This window comes from Euprymna scolopes, chromosome 9 (assembly GCF_053919585.1).
Source record: "Euprymna scolopes isolate OS-2025 chromosome 9, ASM5391958v1, whole genome shotgun sequence".
Taxonomy (NCBI): domain Eukaryota; kingdom Metazoa; phylum Mollusca; class Cephalopoda; order Sepiida; family Sepiolidae; genus Euprymna; species Euprymna scolopes.
This window is the reverse complement of record NC_136490.1, coordinates 138,726,632-138,752,498: the sequence shown is the minus strand read 5'-3', so window position 1 is coordinate 138,752,498 and position 25,867 is coordinate 138,726,632. Positions and strand designations below refer to the sequence as shown.

The following is a 25,867-nucleotide window of genomic DNA, read 5'->3' as shown; positions in this document are numbered from 1 at the left end:
GGCAATCAGCTTAGATAATTGTGTATTTATTCTTTAGAATATCTAGAAAAGTGAAATTGTCTGTCTCTGTACGTGTACATTTTCCTACCAAACTACTATATCAATTTTCAGTCTACAGCCTCGAGATTTGACAAGGGATATTGAGATTTGGGAAAAAATCTTTTTAATCGGTTTTCGGCCAGAAATTTGGCTGTCAAAGGGTCAAAGTTCAAAGATTTGACCTTTGAAAACTCTACCAAACTCCTCCACCAATTTGAGGTTTAAACACTAGAAACTTTAAATGTAGGTTATTTTTTTTATTTCTACATTATTATATATTGATCAAACTTTGTAAATTGATTTGAGCCCAAAACAATAAATGTTAAAGTCAAAGTTTTTAAAAAAAATAACCTCTGCGAGCTCTACAAAATTACTTAGCCAATTTTGGTCTAAACATTTGAAATTTTACATATTCAGACAAAGGGCAAGTTTTTACCTTTGCGGCCTCTAGCAAGCTATTCAACTAATTTTGGGTCTAAACATTTGCAATTTACATAAAGGGTATTCAGACATGCAGCAAGCTTTTTAAATCAGTTTTTGGACGAAAATTTGACTCTCCTAAACTCCTCCGCCAATTTCGGATGTAAACACTTGAAATTTTAGATGTAGGTTACCTGGACAGGAGTCAAACTTTAATATATACATATGCACACAAAGTTATGGACAGTACATAAGGCGCTAGTATATGTGTATATATATATATATATATAGTTCTCTTAATCTGTTTATTTGCCAGCCTGTGCAAATTTTCTCAGAAAATCCTTGGCCAATCTAGCTGAAATCTTGTGTATATTTTTGTAATAATACGGTGCAGCGAACTATGTATTATGGTATCCATTCAATGCATAGTTAGGGATTAACAGGAAAGATTAATCACCACAATACCACATTTAGTTCATACGTATTTTAGCCGATCTAGTGAAATTTTGTACCGTGCATTAAACTAAGTACTATGTTACTCGTTTGATGCACAATAAGGGATTAATTGTGATTAGTTTTTACTGCCAAACTGAACACAAATTTAACCATATTCAATCACTATTTTGGCATAAAGCATCAATTCTAAATCCAAGACCTTTTTCATGATAAGATGCAGTGAACTAAGTATTACAATATCGGTTCAATGTATAGTCATGGATTAATAAGATTAATAGTGATTAATATTTAATGCGAAAAATGAACACAAAATGGGATATATTCAACGATAAATTTAGTATGAAGCACTCATTCTGAGATATAACATTTTAAACGAGTCTACTTAGAAAATAATACAAAAAATGAAATTGAAAAAAAAAAATCGATTTACATTTTCTGATGTCTGTTTTTACATCGGAGATGATCATCTTGGAACTGAATTTTTCTTCGATAGGTTTGCTGCTTTCGGTAACCGAGTGAACTTCGGTATTCTAGAACAAAATACACAATGTACAAAATCACTTGAAAGCAACTACATAGAAAAGCAAGATAAAAGCAACAAGAATTCATCTATACCAAATAATATTATTTTCTTCTCTCTTCTGCTTGTGTCTAGCATAAAATAGAATTTACAAGAACTTCCGCTACTGAAAATTATCTTCAATCGTCTCAATATTTATCGTTCAACAGCAGGAGCTCGGCGAATACTCAGCAGATGACGGCAATCAGGCTGGCTTTGGTGCTGTAGAAGATCATATTAGTGATATTCTCGACATATGACTAAACAATGTAGTCCAGCGGGTTTAGGTCAGGAGAAGAGGATGACCAGTGAAAGGAGGGTAAGAAGTCGTAGCATTCTCTCTGAAGCCAAGCCTTGGTCTCTTTAGACTTGAGGGTCAGAACCAAGTCCTGCTGCCACACACTGAGTCTGCCAGTGGTCACCTGGTTGCACCAGCGGATCACCACACTCTTCAGCACTTCCAAGTATACATTGTTGACTTTCAAGCCGACTTCAAAGATGTGAAGTGGCATGATGCGTTTCTCACTTGAAACCACACCAAACACCATAACCCTGACCAGAAACTTTGTTGGGCTGTGCCATCAATCGTTGTCCCGTCCGGATTTACATTTTAGGGGTGCTTAAATAGTCCTGTTGTCATAACTTTGATTGGTAGAGAGCACGAGTTGTACAGCAGCGCGTCTCCGATCTCACTCGTTGAATATTGTGTCACTTTCAGACATGATAGAAGGCTCCTATCGCTCTTGGGTTTTGTACACAACTTGTACCTGAATTCTTCACGAGATGCTTGATATGTGGTTAAAAGTAAAGAACCTTACCTCATGCATCGTGCGGCTCGTGTTAGGAAAGAAAAAAAAAGAGAAAATAAAAATGGCCGCTCCCTGGTATTTATGGACTGAAAATCACGTGATGTGACGAGAGGGGGAAGGGGGTATGCAAATGAGATGTGGTTGCATCTCTATAAAAGAGCCGTCTTTATTTTGGGCGTCAGTGTGGAAAGTGCAGAGAAGAAGAGAACAGTTGGATTTGAGTTTGAGACATTTGATCTGAGGTTGAGTTCAAACTTAACGTCATGATACATGATATTATTTGTATTATTCAGGATACTGTTTTTATCTTGAGTATTACTCTCAACTTTTCGCCCGATACCATCTCCGATTTTCTTCAGATGTATCTTGTCAAATTCAGGAACTTTTGTCAAACTCAGGACTCCATGAGAATTTTTCGAATGGACATTTTTTTTAATCTAAAGGAATAGCATGTTTTCGTTCCATAGGTGATGCTCGTGTATAAGTCTTAACTAATTCGCAATTATATTTTAAGTGTCACCTGCACTGAAGAGTGAATCTTCAACCTCCAAAAGTGTCAGAATTGAATCTTACTCATTACATTAACCATTACGCTATGTACATATATAATAAATATAACCGCTTGTTCGAAGGTTTATGGAAAATAATGTTTGATAAACCAACCCACATGATCACATACAATGTGCCTATAAATAACTGTCTTATATTTATCAAGGATGATAAATTGTTTTCTTCAAAAAAGTTGTTCACATTTAAATTAAAATATATTTACCTGAGTATGACTTGCTGTAAAATCATGTGAGTGTCCGTGACCCTAAAAATAATATAGAAATAAAAAATGAAATACACACTTAATGAATTTCGTTAGGACATGTTTTAGATGTGTCGGCGACAGGGCAACCTCTATACGGGTCGGCGCAGGGACTTCAACGAAGCACACGTCATAATTTTCAACGAAGTAGAAATATAATGGTTTAAAGTCATGCTTTGGTTTTATTGCTTTACGTTACAGCATATCAACTTTTTACAGTGTCTATTCAATTGAGTACATCATCAAGTTTGATTTATATTTGGTTAAATATATATATATATATATATATATATATATATATATATATAAAGATGGAGTGTTGCTTCAAGCCGCGCCGAGTTGTGGAAATTTCCAGGTTGGTATCTGGGGGCGCATTTATTCCCTGGGAGAGATGCACCCCAGTCTTCGTTAATACATGCATCTGGGAGAAGGAAACTGATGTAAAAACCTGCGATCTACTTTATAATTTGTCTTGTGGCAGTCATCTGCACCGACAAAAGTTAGCAGTAACAACAAAAGTGTGGTTGGCTCTACACAAAGCCTTCACCACTATAAACAAATCATATGTGTGGGTTTTCGAGAAACTTAGTTGTTGTGGCGAAAGCTCATATGTCGAAATCGACGGGAAAGTTCATTGTCATACTTTATGAAACATGTAACAAGAAAAAACATGTAACAAGAAAAAACATGTAACAAGAAAAAACATGTAACAAGAAAAAACATGTAACAAGAAAAAAAGCAGTCGAGAACTAAAAGAATAACTGACAGTGACGAAAACATCATTTGTCCGTAAACCCACAAAATATGATAGAAAGTTTTAATTGAATTTTAATAGTAATAAGTAAAGCATGCACAGTGAACGAGGCATAAAATGATCAAGTTCAGCATTTGCCCCCCCCCCTCTCACATTTAGCCCCCCAAAATCCCTAAGGGACTTCAAATCCTGGCGGAAATGAACAAACGGTGCAGTTTTAGGCCTAAACATATGTAAATTTGAGTTCAGCACCATGCAAAAAAGAAGAAATGACTTAGTCCATCATTGCCCCCCACCATTTAGCCCCTAAAGTCCCCAAGGCCATAACATATTTAAATTTGAGTTCAGTGCCATGTTAAATAGACATTCACAAAAAAATTGGGATTAATATGGTAAGATAGTTTCCAAAATGGAGTGTTTTTATTAGCCCTAAAAGAGCCCCTGGGGCACACCCAAGAGTTATCGCGAAGTATAGACAAACAAAATTATATAGAAATCAGTTACAATTTTTCAGAAAGTTTCATAAGAATCAAAGGCATTTTTTTTGATAATCACAAAAGTGTCAATTGAAGCCATTTTAACCCGGTATCCGAAAGGGCAGCATCCGGAGTTTTCCTGGAAAATTCGTTCTGTTACTTTTTTACTTATATCATGTTTAATGTTTGTGCAAAATTTACAAAACTTCCAAGGCGAAATTGAGAAAAGTGCAGACAGACGAACGGACAAGGGTGAATTTACAGTTCCACTCTCCTTTTGTCGGAGGATAAATAATAGAAGTAATGTATATTATAATAAAGTCATATTTTTGTCTATTTGGTTGTCAACAATTTGTTTAATATATACAGAGTGTCCAAAATCACTGATGGGTTGAAAATTTTTTTTCATTTTACCATTAATATTTGTTTTCTCTATTTCAGATATTTTACAGAGAACATTTTGGAAATTAAATATGAATAAGTCTAGCATTGAACAACATACGGAAGTTATAAAATTGTTTTACCAAAATCAAGGGTCAATTGTTTTGACTCAAATAGCTTATCGACGGCATTTTCATGCAATAAAGAGCCCAAGTCAGAACACAATTTAAAGCATTGTGCGCTCATTTGATATATTAAAGAAAGAGTCTGTTAACACACCCCAAGCCCTGCAAGAATTGAAGGAAAACATCAGGACCGAAATAAAGGAGTTAAATCGCAATCCAGAGATTCTGCAATCTGTCATGAATAATGTTTTTGGAAGAGCACAAATATGCGAATCTTAAAATAGGCAACATTTAAAAGACATTATTTTTTAATAAATAAAGATTGCTTGAATTTTGCAATTTTCTATCTTAATTCCCAAATACGTTAGTCAGATTGTGTTAAAATCACTGAAAGATATCATTAAAAATAAAGAATCTATTTAAGTTCGAAACCCTTCAGTGACTTTTTAGACAGCCTGTTTAAAAAGTACAGTTTCATCAATACTTGTTTTATACCGATAAATGGGCGTCCGCATTCTTCTATTCCATCACGATTTGCGTACATAGTTTTTAGTAAAATGAAATCTATATTAAAGTAACCTCATTTGCATATTACATTTAAAGAAAATCTATTTTAATAATTCTGTCATTGTTTGTTGCAATTGAATTATTTGCAATGTTCTCTCTCTCTCATATATATATATATATATATATATATATAGTTGATTTATTTATTTTTTTAATTTAATTCATATTAAATTTATTTTCAATTATTAATTCTCGACACTAGTTATTTTTAAAAACGGAAGTAAGTTTATTTAAGCTGTCATAGTAATTGAATCTAGTATTTAATAGTAATAATAGAAGTAGTATCTATTATAATAAAGTCGTATTTCCTGTCTGTTTACAATTTATTTAATACACGATGTAGCAGAAACACCTCCCACATTTTGAATTTGATTAAGTCGATTAGCAACATAGTTAAGTACCAATTTAGCGAATAACATACCAATTTTTCAGGTATCCTCATAAAGAAATATGGTTTTGACTGGTGCACATACTTTCACTGTAGAAATGTTTTTGAAGAATGATGAATTTGTAACTGCAACGCAGAGAGCTTTCCGAGTTCAGTACAAGTTAGGACGGCATGATACTGTTTCAGATAGAAAACCAATATAGCTATGAGTTGCAAATTTCAGAGCTACATTTTCTACACATAAAACCACCTGGAAGCGCCAGACAGTATTCAAGCTGTAAGATTTTCTGTTAGTCTCATCGACGTTAAGCTCACGAGCATGCATTGACCTTACGATTATTTGATCGAACAGTCAGAAGAATTCTACACACTGATATCCAATTCCATCCATACAAATTAATGATTGCTCAGAAACTGCACGAGCGCGAACGAGAAGATCGAACGTCAAAATGTGGGAGATATTTCTGCTGCACCCTGTATGTGCAAAAGACACCCCGTTTCACAAATTAATTTTTATATGAAAACGGACGTTCACACACTTTCGTTCATTATGGTTTTTATATATGCTAATCAAATGAAATATATATTCAAAAATTAATCACATATTACATTTACGAAAATATATTTTACTAATTAGTTCCATGTTATTCATTTTTTATTGTAATAAAACTGTTTTAGTTCTATTTTTATGTATTTAAAGTTGATTAATTTAGTTTTACTTATATTTAATTTATTTTCAATTATTATTAGTCGATATCGGTTACTTTTAAAAACGGGAGTAAGTGTATTCATTTAAGCTGTGAAAGTCATTTCCTATTTAAACTAGGAGAGCAATTTCCCAGTTAACTTTTCTATCAACAAAAAATGAGTGTTTAATGTTTCCATAAACCAAACATGTAGTCCACTTTCAGGAAAATCGTGAGAAGATATTCGGTGTGTTTTAAATTGTATGCGACTAAACTCATGACCTGCCAATATATTTCAACCTGGCAAAGCCGGGTGCATACAGCTAATATATATATATATATATATATATATAAGCAAAAGTACCCGTCGTTGACTTGGCTCAAAAACAGCCTACAGAAAATTGACTGATTTATGAAAGTATGATAGGTTATGAAAAGGAAGGGTTGTAAATTTGGGTTGACTTTGGGGGTATCAAAACAAAAGCAAAATATGATGAGAGTAAAAATAAAATAGATAAACCCCATAATTTATTATACCATACCTGTTCACACTGAAACACTTATTACAATATTCTGTGGATATATATTAAAAAACTTGTTAAACTTTGTGACATATTTCCATTCTATGGAGGTCAGGTGCGAACGAACACACCATAATTTTATTATACCATATTTTTTCAAACTGAAACATAATTATCAAAGTATACTTACGCAGGTAGATATGAAAAGTCTTTATTGAAGTTTGTGCCTATTTCAATTCTATGGAGGCCAAGCGCGAACGCAGACCCAACAATTGTATTATACCATCCCTATTTAAGTTAAAACATACTTATCAAAGTATTATGTACATCTATATCAAACAAATTTGTAAACGATTTTTTTTAATTTTAAAATTTTTTATTTCCATACGTTGTGGACCGTCGGGTTAGGATTAGGCGCGAACGCAGATTCGACAATTTTAATGAACCACTGTTCTGTCAGATCAAACATACCTATTCCTGTGCCTTGATACATCTATTATTATATGTAATCAGTTTTTTAAAATAGTCAACCATATAGGAGCCTATTCGTGACCAGAAACACACGGTCAACCATATAGGAGCCTATTCGTGACCAGAAACACACGGTCAACCATATAGGAGCCTATTCGTGACCAGAAACACACGGTCAACCATATAGGAGCCTATTCGTGACCAGAAACACACGGTCAACCATATAGGAGCCTATTCGTGACCAGAAACACACGGTCAACCATATAGGAGCCTATTCGTGACCAGAAACACACGGTCAACCATATAGGAGCCTATTCGTGACCAGACACACACGGTCAACCATATAGGAGCCTATTCCTGAACAGACACACACGGTCAACCATATAGGAGCCTATTCCTGAACAGACACACACGGTCAACCATATAGGAGCCTATTCCTGAACAGACACACACGGTCAACCATATAGGAGCCTATTCCTGAACAGACACACACGGTCAACCATATAGGAGCCTATTCGTGACCAGACACACACGGTCAACCATATAGGAGCCTATTCCTGAACAGACACACACGGTCAACCATATAGAAGCCTATTCCTGAACAGACACACACGGTCAACCATATAGGAGCCTATTCCTGACCAGACACACACGGTCAACCATATAGGAGCCTATTCCTGAACAGACACACGGTCAACCATATAGGAGCCTATTCCTGACCAGACACACACGGTCAACCATATAGGAGCCTATTCCTGAACAGACACACACGGTCAACCATATAGGAGCCTATTCCTGAACAGACACACACGGTCAACCATATAGGAGCCTATTCGTGACCAGACACACACGGTCAACCATATAGGAGCCTATTCGTGACCAGACACACACGGTCAACCATATAGGAGCCTATTCGTGACCAGACACACACGGTCAACCATATAGGAGCCTATTCCTGACCAGACACACACGGTCAACCATATAGGAGCCTATTCCTGACCAGACACACACGGTCAACCATATAGGAGCCTATTCCTGACCAGACACACACGGTCAACCATATAGGAGCCTATTCGTGACCAGACACACACGGTCAACCATATAGGAGCCTATTCGTGACCAGACACACACGGTCAACCATATAGGAGCCTATTCCTGACCAGACACACACGGTCAACCATATAGGAGCCTATTCCTGACCAGACACACACGGTCAACCATATAGGAGCCTATTCCTGACCAGACACACACGGTCAACCATATAGGAGCCTATTCCTGACCAGACACACACGGTCAACCATATAGGAGCCTATTCGTGACCAGACACACACGGTCAACCATATAGGAGCCTATTCCTGAACAGACACACACGGTCAACCATATAGGAGCCTATTCCTGACCAGACACACACGGTCAACCATATAGGAGCCTATTCCTGACCAGACACACACGGTCAACCATATAGGAGCCTATTCCTGACCAGACACACACGGTCAACCATATAGGAGCCTATTCCTGACCAGACACACACGGTCAACCATATAGGAGCCTATTCCTGACCAGACACACACGGTCAACCATATAGGAGCCTATTCGTGACCAGACACACACGGTCAACCATATAGGAGCCTATTCGTGACCAGACACATACGGTCAACCATATAGGAGCCTATTCGTGACCAGACACACATGGTCAACCATATAGGAGCCTATTCCTGACCAGACACACATGGTCAACCATATAGGAGCCTATTCCTGAACAGACACACACGGTCAACCATATAGGAGCCTATTCGTGACCAGACACACACGGTCAACCATATAGGAGCCTATTCGTGACCAGACACACACGGTCAACCATATAGGAGCCTATTCGTGACCAGACACACACGGTCAACCATATAGGAGCCTATTCGTGACCAGACACACACGGTCAACCATATAGGAGCCTATTCGTGACCAGACACATACGGTCAACCATATAGGAGCCTATTCGTGACCAGACACACATGGTCAACCATATAGGAGCCTATTCCTGACCAGACACACACAGTTTTATATTATAGATATATGTTTCGGTTAACTTCCGTGTTTGTTTCTTTTTAATGACAACTCTATAGAAATGTGTAAGTGAAAAGTGGTAGAGATTCGATGGAAAACACGAAACAATGTATCCTTACCGAAGTGAACGAAGAGAGTGCGAGTTCCAGCAAATAGAAAATATATACACCTGCAATTAAAAAAAAAAAAAGTATTAACAGGAAGGTAAAACACAACAGATTTCTATCCATAAATATATATTCAGAGCAATCCAATCGTTGTAGTGTTGTAGGTATTGTATGTTTGTTGATAGACTTCTAAGATTTGAAAAATAGGCACAATAGCTTTACAGATTCTGAAACAGATTACCCAGGGTAGCATTTGTTTTTGATGAAAACCGCTCCAGACAAGACATGTAGCTACTTCGTATAAGAAGCTAAAAAATACATCAACCTAGTCCACGATGTGTTAGAAGGGGAGATTCCGATACACCCCCCCCAAAAAAAAACAGCAATATTTTTCCTCTTTGTAAGATGTTGTCCGTTTTCTTTTATGGCATATCAACCACTTTTGGGTCATTTAATGCCGAAACGTTAATTGCAATGTACTAGATGTTGATTAGTTGTTAGTGGTGTTTCTTGTGGAATCTTGTTATATTATGTTCTGTATTTTAATCTCTTTCAGGAATTCAATGTTTTTTTTTCTGGGTCGATTTTGTTAAATATCTCTTAAACTATTCTCCTAGTAGTGCCTTTTTGTAAGAAACAGTCCATTGAATGTGAAAACTAAATGGGGGAAAATAAGAGAAGCGACAGTTACGCGACTATATAAACTTAGGCTCGATCTTAGAGTAAAAGTCGTTTGAATTAAAGAAACTAAATCATTGTGTGATCAGAGTTCAGGTTTGCTATCTATAGAAAAGAAAATATAACGTTTTTTGTTTATTATTTGTGACATCGAAATATCAGAAATCAAAAGAAATAATAGAAATCTTACTAAGGAGTATCATGGATTTGAACACAAGTATGCAAATATCTTCATTGATTCCAGAAAATATTGTTTTATTAATGACTTGAAGGAATTTGGTCACATCTTTAAACATTTTCTGAGGTAAATTTGAAAATGCATGAAAATTAAATATGTATAATTGCTTTTCTTATTGAATGATTAAAATCTTTTGTTTTATGAGACTTTTATTGTAAAACATTTTAACGAAAAGGTGTTTTCTCTTTTTAGTTGTTTCACGACGTTTCGGCCAACTATTCCTCTGGTCTTCGTCAGATGGTAACGCGAAGGGATAGGGACTGCAAATCTAACTGCATCCTTATCAATTACTACCTTCCATAGTTATTGTCATCTCACCGAGTAAGCCTCTGGCCGGCTTTTGGTAGGATTGAAACCGCGATCTTCAGACAATGCTTACGTAGAGATTCACCGTCTTTATTCGCTCTGCCACGGGCCCCGAAGGGCAATCATGGTTGGATTTTTTGGGCTTATAAATCCACGTTTATTATCTGATTTTCCATGGTCGGGTCCTACTGAAATATATATATATATATATATATATATGTATGCCTTTTTTCGTCTTCGTTTCCATGCTTGGAGGCGCATTATGCTTGTGTTGAAGAGGCGAAGAAATGAGAATCGTCTCTACTAGAAATGGGAAAAGGAGTTTTTTGTTGTTTTTTTTTGGTCTCTCCTGCCATTCTTTGTTTCTCTGCTTCGAGTCTCAATCTAACAATAGATTTGATAGAAATCTTTTTTTTTTTCGTGATTGATGAAATATCTGATAGATGAACCTTGGCTTTAGAGACCGTATCACAGTGTAGTATCTGTTCTGATGCTACACTTCACTTTCTCTGGTCTCGGTCAGTAAAGCAGAAATCCTTCATGACTGCAGTAATTTCCACTTTTGTTCACACCCAAGCTTCCCTTCTTTGGGAAGCTGGATTTCTTCACATCAAAACCGATCCTGTGTCCAACTCTGTCCTTGCAGCGAGGCAAGTAAATAGGAAATAGATATGGTTGAATGCTCTCGTCCCTTAAGACTGACTTTAGTGGCAAGACTTAAAAACAAATAATATTTAATATTTATTCTATTGCTAACATTTATTTAATATTTATTCTATTGCTAACAATATTTAATATTTATTCTATTGCTAACAATATTTAATATTTATTCTATTGCTAACAATATTTAATATTTATTCTATTGCTAACAATATTTAATATTTATTCTATTGCTAACAATATTTAATATTTATTCTATTGTTAACAAATAATATTTAATATTTACTCTATTGCTAACAAATAATATTTAATAGTTATTCTATTGCTAACAAATAATATTTAATATTTATTCTATTGTTAACAAATAATATTTAATATTCTATTGCTAACAAATAATATTTAATATTTATTCTATTGCTAACAAATAATATTTAATATTTATTCTATTGCTAACAAATAATATTTAATATTTATTCTATTGCTAACAAGTGATATATAATATTTATTCTATTGCTAACAAGTGATATATAATATTTATTCTATTGCTAACAAATAATATTTAATATTTATTCTATTGATAACAAATAATATTTAATATTCTATTGCTAACAAATAATATTTAATATTTATTCTATTGCTAACAAATAATATTTAATATTTATTCTATTGCTAACAAATAATATTTAATATTTATTCTATTGATAACAAATAATATATAATATTTATTCTATTGCTAACAAATAATATTTAATACTTATTCTATTGCTAACAAATAATATTTAATATTTATTCTATTGATAAAAAATAATATTTAATATTCTATTGCTAACAAATAATATTTAATATTTATTCTATTGCTAATAAATAATATTTAATATTTATTCTATTGCTAACAAATAATATTTAATATTTATTCTATTGCTAACAAATAATATTTAATATTTATTCTATTGCTAACAAATAATATTTAATATTTATTCTATTGCTAACAAATAATATTTAATATTTATTCTATTGCTAACAAATAATATTTAATATTTATTCTATTGCTAACAAATAATATTTAATATTTATTCTATTGCTAACAAATAATATTTAATATTTATTCTATTGCTAACAAATAATATTTAATACTTATTCTATTGCTAACAAATAATATTTAATATTTATTCTATCGCTAACAAATAATATTTAATACGTATTCTATTGCTAACAAATAATATTTAATACTTATTCTATTGCTAACAAAGAATATTTAATACTTATTCTATTGCTAACAAATAATATTTAATACTTATTCTATTGCTAACAAATAATATTTAATACTTATTCTATTGCTAACAAATAATATTTAATACTTATTCTATTGCTAACAAATAATATTTAATACTTATTCTATTGCTAACAAAGAATATTTAATACTTATTCTATTGCTAACAAATAATATTTAATACTTATTCTATTGCTAACAAATAATATTTAATACTTATTCTATTGCTAACAAAGAATATTTAATACTTATTCTATTGCTAACAAATAATATTTAATACTTATTCTATTGCTAACAAATAATATTTAATACTTATTCTATTGCTAACAAATAATATTTAATACTTATTCTATCGCTAACAAATAATATTTAATATTTATTCTATTGATAAAAAATAATATTTAATATTCTATTGCTAACAAATAATATTTAATATTTATTCTATTGCTAATAAATAATATTTAATATTTATTCTATTGCTAACAAATAATATTTAATATTTATTCTATTGCTAACAAATAATATTTAATATTTATTCTATTGCTAACAAATAATATTTAATATTTATTCTATTGCTAACAAATAATATTTAATATTTATTCTATTGCTAACAAATAATATTTAATATTTATTCTATTGCTAACAAATAATATTTAATATTTATTCTATTGCTAACAAATAATATTTAATACTTATTCTATTGCTAACAAATAATATTTAATATTTATTCTATCGCTAACAAATAATATTTAATACGTATTCTATTGCTAACAAATAATATTTAATACTTATTCTATTGCTAACAAAGAATATTTAATACTTATTCTATTGCTAACAAATAATATTTAATACTTATTCTATTGCTAACAAATAATATTTAATACTTATTCTATTGCTAACAAATAATATTTAATACTTATTCTATTGCTAACAAAGAATATTTAATACTTATTCTATTGCTAACAAATAATATTTAATACTTATTCTATTGCTAACAAATAATATTTAATACTTATTCTATTGCTAACAAAGAATATTTAATACTTATTCTATTGCTAACAAATAATATTTAATACTTATTCTATTGCTAACAAATAATATTTAATACTTATTCTATTGCTAACAAATAATATTTAATACTTATTCTATTGCTAACAAAGAATATTTAATACTTATTCTATTGCTAACAAATAATATTTAATACTTATTCTATTGCTAACAAAGAATATTTAATACTTATTCTATTGCTAACAAAGAATATTTAATACTTATTCTATTGCTAACAAATAATATTTAATACTTATTCTATTGCTAACAAAGAATATTTAATACTTATTCTATTGCTAACAAATAATATTTAATACTTATTCTATTGCTAACAAATAATATTTTATACTTATTCTATTGCTAACAAATAATATTTAATACTTATTCTATTGCTAACAAATAATATTTAATACTTATTCTATTGCTTACAAATAATATTTAATACTTATTCTATTGCTAACAAATAATATTTAATACTTATTCTATTGCTAACAAAGAATATTTAATACTTATTCTATTGCTAACAAATAATATTTAATATTTATTCTATTGCTAACAAATAATATTTAATATTTATTCTATTGCTAACAAATAAGGAGAAAATATATAATGTCGAAGTGGCCGTCTGTAACATTGAGACTTATGGGAAAACATTTTAACGAAAAATTTTTCCTCTTCATTTTATTATTGATATTAACCCCCAAAGGAATTGGACCTTCGTGGAAAGAGAAAAATATGTATCCGAATGTATTGACGGTTGTTTGAAATCTGTTTGTTTGGTGTGAACTGTGAACAGAAGGAACTTGGCCACTTCCTTAAAGACATTACGTAAGGTTCTTGTGTGTATATATATATATATATATATATATATATATATATAATCTAAGGTCATTGTTTCCCAAGAGTTAAATAATCAATGAAGTTTAACAAAGTTAATACAAGAGTGCTCAATACCGAACTAGAGCAGGATATTTACATTCCCCCACTAACTAAACATACACATACTAGAATATTTAAAATTTGGAGCGGCCATAACATGCGTACGAATGACATTACCATATCTTCAGATTCAAATCCACACATCTATTAGGTATTATTTACATACTACCAAATCTTATTGTTCACACCTGACGGATCCTCCTGATTTTAGCTCTGTGACGAAGAAAACCCGATATTCATTGCAAGTTTTGCTTTCGTTTAAACTGCATCGCCAGAAGAGATTTCTAGTTACCTAGCTGACTGAAACATGCTTATGACTGTGTAGCAACATTACTGCTCATGTAAAACAGAGTGTATATATATATATATATATATATATATATTTGTGTGTGTGTAGATATCAATAATACTGCATAATCACGTTGACACACGGGTTCCTTTTAGTTCAGCGAAGTTAAACAACGTTGAGCCTGGTCAGTACTAAAATGAATGACCATTTCGGAATTCCGGATGCTGTATAAGCTCTGTTTATCCTGGCATTGTTTCCAGTCACTCTGGACCTCTCCTTGCGACTGAAATCAAACAGTACCGATTAGTGGGGAAGATTGCTGAAACAATCTTTCACTTGGTGCTTGTATCACTATGTGAAAGATTCTTAAGAAATATCGAGATAACCTGCCCCACTGCGACCCAGGTGTGGCTGGAGATTCTGCAATCCTTGCCTCACAATTATGCGCACAAGAAACACTGGATATACCTTAGAGCGATATCCATTGTCTCTTGAGACTAACCAGTTCTATCGATTTATCAATAGTTAGGAAGAAGTTAGAGGATCTATAGTTTGTTTTTTTTCAACGGTATTTAGGCTTCACCAGTTTCCATGATAGCATAGACAATTTGGTACCTCGATGGAACATACCTCCCCCTACAAAAATAAAGAAAATAACTTAATATAAATAGCTAAAGAGATAGAGGCGGCGAGATCAAAGAAAAAGAGATGGGGTCAAAGAGATGAATATAATAGTGAACGAGTGAAAAATAGAAATCAAATTGAATTCTAACCCCCTAGACAGGTTAGTGAAAACCAAATGTAGCCTATTCCACCGCCGCTTTCCTCAGCTCCGTGATCATCTCCATGTTTATGAAGACCCAAAGCCTGTAAAAAAAGAGAAGAGAAATACAAAATTAACAATTTCGTTTTCCATAGTTTGGTTCATTTTGCAGCATCTTTTGTGGTGTTATTTAATGCAAAATTTTCCTCTATTGCAAATGATTTATTGTAGTCGAACGATTATCAATTGCTAGGAAGAAATAAGAGGCGATAGTTTTCTGTGCGTGATTAAGGCATTCGTAAAATTGATATTGTCTCGTTTAATTAATAATAGATAAATATTATATGGCTTTAGTTTTCTATAAGATAGAAAAGTTGGAAGCAAACCAGAATAACATTTGACTGTCTGCAATAAACGGTGTCAGGCTGGATTACGTTCCTAACATTAAACTTCATTCGTAAAACTTAGTTCCGGTGAAAGTTCGAGTTTTTCAAATTTATTAATTTTATTTATTAAATTGTTACGTAAAAGTACAGAATAGTTAACAAAACCATTTTTCATGTAAAGAATTCCTTTCCATGTAACAATGTTATTATTTCAGCAGGGTCAGTAGACCCTTGCGAAATAACGTTATTATCTGGGAATCCATATTGTAGAATATTATTTCAAAAGCCATTCTTAACATATTAAGGAGGAGGATTTTATTACCTAGTCTGTACCCTCAATTTACAATTTAGTAAATGAATTGAATAAAAATTAGTACAAAATAGGAACTGTTTAATATCAGGAACGAATTTTAATCAGACACCGTTGGCCGTGGACTTTGAATCGGACGTTCTTTGGATTAGAGTAAATAATATTTCAACAATAAGGAAACTTACTTAAACAACACAGGTATCACACTTTGATCTTGGCTTTATGACTTGATCTCAGTGTTGGGTAGCATGATGAACTCGGAGATATCAAATATTTTTTAAAACAGTTGAGGAAGGTAGTACGAATTATGAGTCTTGGTGCAGGAGAGGCAAAGGCCTCAGCAAAAGCTGATAAAACTGAAAGTTGACGCTCAGATCTAAATTAAGATTTTATAACAACAACAATAACGTCTCATCCACACTGATTTATGGCATCTTTAAATTAGTCAAGAGAATAAATTGGATGCGTTTAATTTAAAGTACCTTAGAAGGGTTCTATGGATCAAATGAAACGATCGAATTACCAATCAAGAAATCAGAAATATCACTAACCGACAGTCAATAATCTTCAAATGACGTCTAGGCTGGCTCCAACATATCCTAATATTGGCTCCAGAGAGAATTGCCAACCAAGTGCTCCTATAGATCACTGATGAAAAAAGGGGGAGAGGAAGACCAGAAATGAATTGGAAACCGACAATCGAGAGTTTTGATCACACAGGGAATAAACTAGAGATGCTGTGGATTTTGATTCAGATAAAAAAAACAAAAAAACAATGGTTTATCTTGATTGCCTCATGGGTCGTAAGTCACAGGACCTTCTAAGTTTAAGTAAATTAAGTTCACGTGAGACACGTAACAAACAGGCGTTTGCGAGGGAAGTACCTTTCTCTCGTGGATACGTTGAAAGAACGTGTAAAAAAACACGAAATCTGGCCGGCTGATAATATTTTACTGATACCTCACCATTTATCAATGCAAGGGGATCACGTGACTGTAAAGGTTGAAGAGATCGTCAGTCTTTAATCGCCTTTACTCGTTTCGACGAGCAGATCGAAACTAATAAATTAGATAAGCGGAAGATTTTGTAAGTCGAGTATCAAAGGGGGTGGTTCAACAAGTTGTAGGTAGTTAGGAAGCAATTGAGATGTTCTAGGAAAGAAAGTTTGTTCATGGACGTAATGAAATTAAATACAATATAACTATTTCGCAGTCAAAATAAATTTAAACAGTAGAAAATAGCGACCTATACTCTGTTTACATGTGGTAATTGAAAAAGAAACCACTAAAATGATCGCAAAAATATCAAATATTAAATTGGAAGTAATAAAGTTTTTTATGGGATATTAAGAAAAAAAAATAGGAAGAAAAAAGAAAAAAACACGAAAAACTTTTGCATAACTCATATGGTTACATGATACGCATAGTCACCATAGTTTTAATCCGTTCCTCGGGTCTTAAATGAAAAAAAAAATAGAGAGCAAAAATGATGGAAAATATATTTATTGGTCTTATCACAAAATACTAAGTTTCCAGGTATAAAATAGAATGATCCAATTTGAAATAGTTTATTTCGACAGTTGATAGGAAGAGGAAAAAGATGAGAATGAGAGTGAAACAGACGGATATAAAGAGTGCGTGCAAGATGAAAGAGTGTGAGGAAAGAGCGATAGTGTCAGAGAGAGAGAGAGAGAGAGAGAGAGAGAGAGAGAGCGTCGAAGGGAAAAATAAGACAGGTTTAAGAGAGACAATGTCAGGGTTGAGAAAAAGACGAGGTTAAGGCAGAGGAAGTCAGAGAAAATAGTGATAGGAGAGAGAGTGTCAACGAGAAAAGAGTATCAAAAGCAGCTAGTGTCAACGAGAAAGAGAGACAGCAACAAAAGGAATTGTAAGAAGAAAAGGAGAAATGGCGTCAACGAAAAGAGAGAGAGAGACAGATGGCGTCGACGAGGGGAGAGGGAGAGAGAGAGAGAGAAACAGACAGATGGCGTCGACGAGGAGAGAGGGAGAGAGAGAGAGAGAGAGAGAAACAGACAGATGGCGTCGACGAGGAGAGAGGGAGAGAGAGAGAGAGAGAGAAACAGACAGATGGCGTCGACAGGGAGAGATGGAGAGAGAGAGAGAGAGAAACAGACAGATGGCGTCGACGAGGAGAAAGGGAGAGAGAGAGAGAGAGAGAGAAACAGACAGATGGCGTCGACGAGGAGAGAGGGAGAGAGAGAGAGAGAGAAACAGACAGATGGCGTCGACAGGGAGAGAGGGAGAGAGAGAGAGAGAGAAAAACAGACAGATGGCGTCGACGAGGAGAGAGAGAGAGAGAGAGATGGAGTCGACGAGGAGAGAGAGAGAGAGAGAGACAGATGGAGTCGACGAGGAGAGAGAGAGAGAGAGAGAGACAGATGGAGTCGACGAGGAGAGAGAGAGAGAGAGAGAGACAGATGGAGTCGACGAGGAGAGAGAGAGAGAGAGAGAGAGAGATGGAGTCGACGAGGAGAGAGAGAGAGAGAGAGAGAGAGACAGATGGAGTCGACGAGGAGAGAGAGAGAGAGAGAGAGAGAGACAGATGGAGTCGACGAGGAGAGAGAGAGAGAGAGAGAGACAGATGGAGTCGACGAGGAGAGAGAGAGAGAGAGAGAGAGAGACAGATGGAGTCGACGAGGAGAGAGAGAGAGAGAGAGACAGATGGAGTCGACGAGGAGAGAGAGAGAGAGAGAGACAGATGGAGTCGACGAGGAGAGAGAGAGAGAGACAGAGACAGATGGAGTCGACGAGGAGAGAGAGAGAGAGACAGAGACAGATGGAGTCGACGAGGAGAGAGAGAGAGAGAGAGACAGAGACAGATGGAGTCGACGAGGAGAGAGAGAGAGAGACAGAGACAGATGGAGTCGACGAGGAGAGAGAGAGAGAGACAGAGACAGATGGAGTCGACGAGGAGAGAGAGAGAGACAGAGACAGATGGAGTCGACGAGGAGAGAGAGAGACAGATGGAGTCGACGAGGAGAGAGAGAGAGAGAGAGACAGATGGAGTCGACGAGGAGAGAGAGAGAGAGAGAGACAGATGGAGTCGACGAGGAGAGAGAGAGACAGATGGAGTCGACGAGGAGAGAGAGAGAGAGAGACAGATGGAGTCGACGAGGAGAGAGAGAGAGAGACAGATGGAGTCGACGAGGAGAGAGAGAGAGACAGATGGAGTCGACGAGGAGAGAGAGAGAGAGACAGATGGAGTCGACGAGGAGAGAGAGAGAGAGACAGATCGAGTCGACGAGGAGAGAGAGAGAGAGACAGATGGAGTCGACGAGGAGAGAGAGAGAGAGACAGATGGAGTCGACGAGGAGAGAGAGAGAGAGACAGATGGAGTCGACGAGGAGAGAGAGAGAGAGACAGATGGAGTCGACGAGGAGAGAGAGAGAGAGACAGATGGAGTCGACGAGGAGAGAGAGAGAGAGACAGATGGAGTCGACGAGGAGAGAGAGAGAGAGACAGATGGAGTCGACGAGGAGAGAGAGAGAGAGACAGATGGAGTCGACGAGGAGAGAGAGAGAGAGACAGATGGAGTCGACGAGGAGAGAGAGAGAGAGACAGATGGAGTCGACGAGGAGAGAGAGAGAGAGACAGATGGAGTCGACGAGGAGAGAGAGAGAGAGACAGATGGAGTCGACGAGGAGAGAGAGAGAGAGACAGATGGAGTCGACGAGGAGAGAGAGAGAGAGACAGATGGAGTCGACGAGGAGAGAGAGAGAGAGACAGATGGAGTCGACGAGGAGAGAGAGAGAGAGACAGATGGAGTCGACGAGGAGAGAGAGAGAGAGACAGATGGAGTCGACGAGGAGAGAGAGAGAGAGACAGATGGAGTCGACGAGGAGAGAGAGAGAGAGACAGATGGAGTCGACGAGGAGAGAGAGAGAGAGACAGATGGAGTCGACGAGGAGAGAGAGAGAGAGACAGATCGAGTCGACGAGGAGAGAGAGAGAGAGACAGATCGAGTCGACGAGGAGAGAGAGAGAGAGACAGATCGAGTCGACGAGGAGAGAGAGAGAGAGACAGATCGAGTCGACGAGGAGAGAGAGAGAGAGACAGATCGAGTCGACGAGGAGAGAGAGAGAGAGACAGATCGAGTCGACGAGGAGAGAGAGAGAGACAGATCGAGTCGACGAGGAGAGAGAGAGAGACAGATCGAGTCGACGAGGAGAGAGAGAGAGACAGATCGAGTCGACGAGGAGAGAGAGAGAGACAGATCGAGTCGACGAGGAGAGAGAGAGAGACAGATCGAGTCGACGAGGAGAGAGAGAGAGACAGATGGAGTCGACGAGGAGAGAGAGAGAGACAGATGGAGTCGACGAGGAGAGAGAGAGAGACAGATGGAGTCGACGAGGAGAGAGAGAGAGACAGATGGAGTCGACGAGGAGAGAGAGAGAGACAGATGGAGTCGACGAGGAGAGAGAGAGAGACAGATGGAGTCGACGAGGAGAGAGAGAGAGACAGATGGAGTCGACGAGGAGAGAGAGAGAGACAGATGGAGTCGACGAGGAGAGAGAGAGAGACAGATGGAGTCGACGAGGAGAGAGAGAGAGACAGATGGAGTCGACGAGGAGAGAGAGAGAGACAGATGGAGTCGACGAGGAGAGAGAGAGAGACAGATGGAGTCGACGAGGAGAGAGAGAGAGACAGATGGAGTCGACGAGGAGAGAGAGAGAGACAGATGGAGTCGACGAGGAGAGAGAGAGAGACAGATGGAGTCGACGAGGAGAGAGAGAGAGAGACAGATGGAGTCGACGAGGAGAGAGAGAGAGAGACAGATCGAGTCGACGAGGAGAGAGAGAGAGACAGATCGAGTCGACGAGGAGAGAGAGAGAGACAGATCGAGTCGACGAGGAGAGAGAGAGAGACAGATCGAGTCGACGAGGAGAGAGAGAGAGACAGATCGAGTCGACGAGGAGAGAGAGAGAGACAGATCGAGTCGACGAGGAGAGAGAGAGAGACAGATCGAGTCGACGAGGAGAGAGAGAGAGACAGATCGAGTCGACGAGGAGAGAGAGAGAGACAGATCGAGTCGACGAGGAGAGAGAGAGAGACAGATCGAGTCGACGAGGAGAGAGAGAGAGACAGATCGAGTCGACGAGGAGAGAGAGAGAGACAGATCGAGTCGACGAGGAGAGAGAGAGAGACAGATCGAGTCGACGAGGAGAGAGAGAGAGACAGATCGAGTCGACGAGGAGAGAGAGAGAGACAGATCGAGTCGACGAGGAGAGAGAGAGAGACAGATCGAGTCGACGAGGAGAGAGAGAGAGACAGATCGAGTCGACGAGGAGAGAGAGAGAGACAGATCGAGTCGACGAGGAGAGAGAGAGAGACAGATCGAGTCGACGAGGAGAGAGAGAGAGACAGATGGAGTCGACGAGGAGAGAGAGAGAGACAGATGGAGTCGACGAGGAGAGAGAGAGAGACAGATGGAGTCGACGAGGAGAGAGAGAGAGACAGATGGAGTCGACGAGGAGAGAGAGAGAGACAGATGGAGTCGACGAGGAGAGAGAGAGAGACAGATGGAGTCGACGAGGAGAGAGAGACAGATGGAGTCGACGAGGAGAGAGAGACAGATGGAGTCGACGAGGAGAGAGAGACAGATGGAGTCGACGAGGAGAGAGAGACAGATGGAGTCGACGAGGAGAGAGAGACAGATGGAGTCGACGAGGAGAGAGAGACAGATGGAGTCGACGAGGAGAGAGAGACAGATGGAGTCGACGAGGAGAGAGAGACAGATGGAGTCGACGAGGAGAGAGAGACAGATGGAGTCGACGAGGAGAGAGAGACAGATGGAGTCGACGAGGAGAGAGAGACAGATGGAGTCGACGAGGAGAGAGAGACAGATGGAGTCGACGAGGAGAGAGAGACAGATGGAGTCGACGAGGAGAGAGAGACAGATGGAGTCGACGAGGAGAGAGAGACAGATGGAGTCGACGAGGAGAGAGAGACAGATGGAGTCGACGAGGAGAGAGAGACAGATGGAGTCGACGAGGAGAGATTGTCAAGAAGCAAGACAGTTTATATTCACTTTATGCTTTTTTGATTTTGAAAGAAAAAAAACGATTGTAATATTTTAACTTCCCCCCTCACTCTCATGTCCCCCCTCATCTCCCACTTTTTATTTGCAAATACTTGAACTGTAAATCGATTCGTTTCTTTTCTGCTGATTAACTTTTATGTTGGCACTTTTTGTATTTCAAAAGCAATTTAACAATTTTCTCATAAATCTACATGGGCGCCCGTCAATGGAAAACTAGTGGCTTTGAAAGCTCTTCTCGGTCTATTGCATAATTTATGTTAAAAATAAATAACTGCGTTAGAACTTACCTCTGGTATGAGATGGAGTAATGCGTCACTCGTAAGAGTTCCGACAGCTAGTCCCTCGAACAACGCCATTGTGTAACTAAAGGCCTTCTGGTTCTTACAGACCACAACCAAAGCACCAATCACCGAACACAAACAAATGATCAAAACACAAAGTGTGCCATATCCATAACCTGGAAAATAGAATTCGATCAGTTCAGTTGTAATTAAAAAAATAAAAACCTTAATCGAATAAAAGTAAAAAGGAAAATATCCTGAAATGTTCAAAGTTTCGGTAATTCCGTATTTTATACTTTAAAATATGAATTATTACCTTATTCCCCCACTAAAATAATTTTAGGTGATGTACTAACATATATCTATAAAAATATGTAGTATAATTAACATTGTTTTCTTCTTAAAATTTTGCTTAAGAGAAATATATCTTGCGTGAAATGTTTTATTTGGATTATTTTTTTTACTTAGACTACCATTATCATCTTAATTGTTATTTTCACAACGTTTCGGTCTATGAAACCTTTTTCAGGTTTATCTGGTCGAACTCGCAAATCTTTCTGGTCGAACTTGCAAGTCTTCTTGAACTTGGGAACCCAAACGGAACTATTTAAGCCACGGGGCTATCGTTCCGTCATCTATGACAAAGTAGAAGTCGTAAGTAATTAGCAATTTAATTTTTTCAGTGTTGCTCGTTCTGAGAATTGAACGTTCAGGCTCTAGAGGATTGTATTAAGTTGGTGTAAAAACAATATCATTTTCTCACATATCTTACCTTATGATTTCTCACATATCTTACCATATGATTTCTTAATTCATGAATATATATATATATATATATATGTCATTTTTGTCATTTTGAAGCGCGTTTTTGCTCTATTGAATCGTATTATTCGTTGCTGTTCTCAATCTCTTCATTTTTTTGGAAGCTTTTCGATAGCATGGACAAAATTCAAATCCGTGCAATTTTCTTGTTCCAGTTCTAACTAAGCCGAAAAGCTGCCGAGACAGCTCGTGATATCAATGATGCGTTCGGCCCAGAAACCACTAACGGACTTGTGGCACAACGGTGGTTCAATAAATTTCGCAATGGTGAGAGCTTTGAAGATGAAGACGGTCGCGGTCAAAAGAATCACCACTTATCAAGGCCAAGAGGTCACTCGAGGATAAGGGTTAAAGGGTGTATAGTGGTCAAAAAGACTATCATAGCAATCGTTAGAAGTGTAAATTTGGTAAATTGGATTACTTAAGGGAAACTTTTAATCAAGAACTTGTTTACACTGGACTTGAAGACGGCCATATTGTAGTCAGCTGGAAAACAGTTGAACAGAAGAGTTCCACGGGTATGCAGTTCTAAGAAAGAATCTTTGTTCATGGAATCTACGTTTAGGTTTATGCACAAATAAAGAGTGGGGGAAATTATTGATAGTGTTTACAGCCAAACGAGTGTTTCTCGTTAAAGTTTGGCGAGGAGGGGCCATATATTGGAGCTCAGACGAGCACTTGCAATGAAAATAACGATAAAACAGACAGGCTCGCAACATCTGCCGACAAATTGACGATATGCAACAGAATCTCCAACGTATGTGCCCGAAATTGGTCAATATAAAGGGACTTCTCCATGACAACGCTCGCCTGCATGTTACTCAGCTGACCCTGCAGAAGTTGAACGAATTGGGTTACGAGATGCCTCATCCGCGATATTCACTAGACCTTTCGCCCATCGATTATCACTTTTTCAAGCATCTCTAATACTTTTTTTTACTTTTTTATTACATGTTCACCCCAAACAAGGCACATTGCCACTTTGGTGTAGGGGGCTACTATTAGGGGCAGCAACTACTGGGGCACTATGTTGGGATTTTGGCAGCAAGGTCTCGGTTCACGTTACACTTGAACTTCTGCATGTCAGTACAGTTAGAGAAGCAGGGACCTGGAATGAAATCCCAGAGTCTAGCGGTTCTGGGCAAGAAACTACTGAAGTAAAAAGATCTTTTACATCTTGGGATCTCTACTGTGTGGGGGTGGGATTTAGCTGCCTGTCGGGTTTGTCGAGGGTGTCTACATCGTGGGGGCACATGTGTCTGCAGTTCGTCAGAGCATTCGCCATTAAAATACTTGTAGAACAGGCAGAGGGATGCAACGTTTCGTCGATGGGACAGAGGCAGAAGCTTAGATGCCAGTTCAGGGCCTCTCAGATTGGCGACTCTTTTGAACCTTGTCTAGGAGCGAGAGACTAGCAGATGCACCAGCCCAAATGTGACAACAATACTCCATACGTGGGCGAATGGTGGCCTTATAGAGGTACAGGATACTTTCAGGTGCGCGAAAAATGCTTAAAAAACAGAGAGAATGCCGAATCGGCTTTTAAGGACTACATCGCTTCCAGAACACCGGATTTCTATGCTAATGAGATGAATAAACTTGTTTCTCGTTGGAAAAATGTGTCGATTCTAATGGTTTTATTTCAATTAATAAAGTTTATCATGAAAGAAGTTATGAGCTTTTGAAGTTGAACCTCAAAAAACATTATTTCTGCACTAACCTAATAACATACCAGTGAATTTTACTACTTGTGGGAAGTTTCCAGAGCTTGATAATATACACCCGAAGAAGGTCAGAGGTTACCTCGACGAAAACGTTGTAAAGAACACACTTGAGATGAAAACAGTCGCCAGAATAATCCAAATTATACGAATAATTGATTTTCATTCCAAAAATTTAGCAACATGAGATATAGATCATTTCCCATTTTTTGTCAGGAAATTAAGCACGAGGTTTGGAAAAGGCAACAGACTAGTAAAAGAAACTTTAGCCTACAAAAATGCCTGAACAGCTCCGACGACAGTCCTTTGTTGGGATTCCTCAGGCGATTAGCAATAAACTAATCACGTCGTAGAGACAAGGTAAAGCCTGGGAATATGGATCTTGTATTTAACAGAAACTTACCTTAGCTCGACAGCTATTTGTTTAAAATACGAGAAAGCATATTTTACCTTTTTTTTAAAAAAT

General features: G+C 36.9%; 1 protein-coding gene across 4 annotated transcripts in view; it reads right to left on the bottom strand.

Annotated features, from left to right (window-relative positions):
* LOC145284870 (zinc transporter ZIP4-like) overlaps positions 1-25,867 on the bottom strand; it is a 461,784-nt gene that overhangs the window by 13,550 nt on the left and 422,367 nt on the right. For all 4 annotated transcript variants that reach the window (XM_080133882.1, XM_080133881.1, XM_080133880.1 and 1 more), the window contains exons 7-11: positions 22,865-23,034; positions 15,832-15,925; positions 9,644-9,693; positions 3,056-3,097; positions 1,346-1,445 (exon numbers count right to left, since the gene is read on the bottom strand). In XM_080133882.1, the coding sequence (XP_079990008.1) occupies positions 1,346-1,445; positions 3,056-3,097; positions 9,644-9,693; positions 15,832-15,925; positions 22,865-23,034 (456 nt within the window). The remainder of the gene's footprint in view (positions 1-1,345; positions 1,446-3,055; positions 3,098-9,643; positions 9,694-15,831; positions 15,926-22,864; positions 23,035-25,867) is intronic.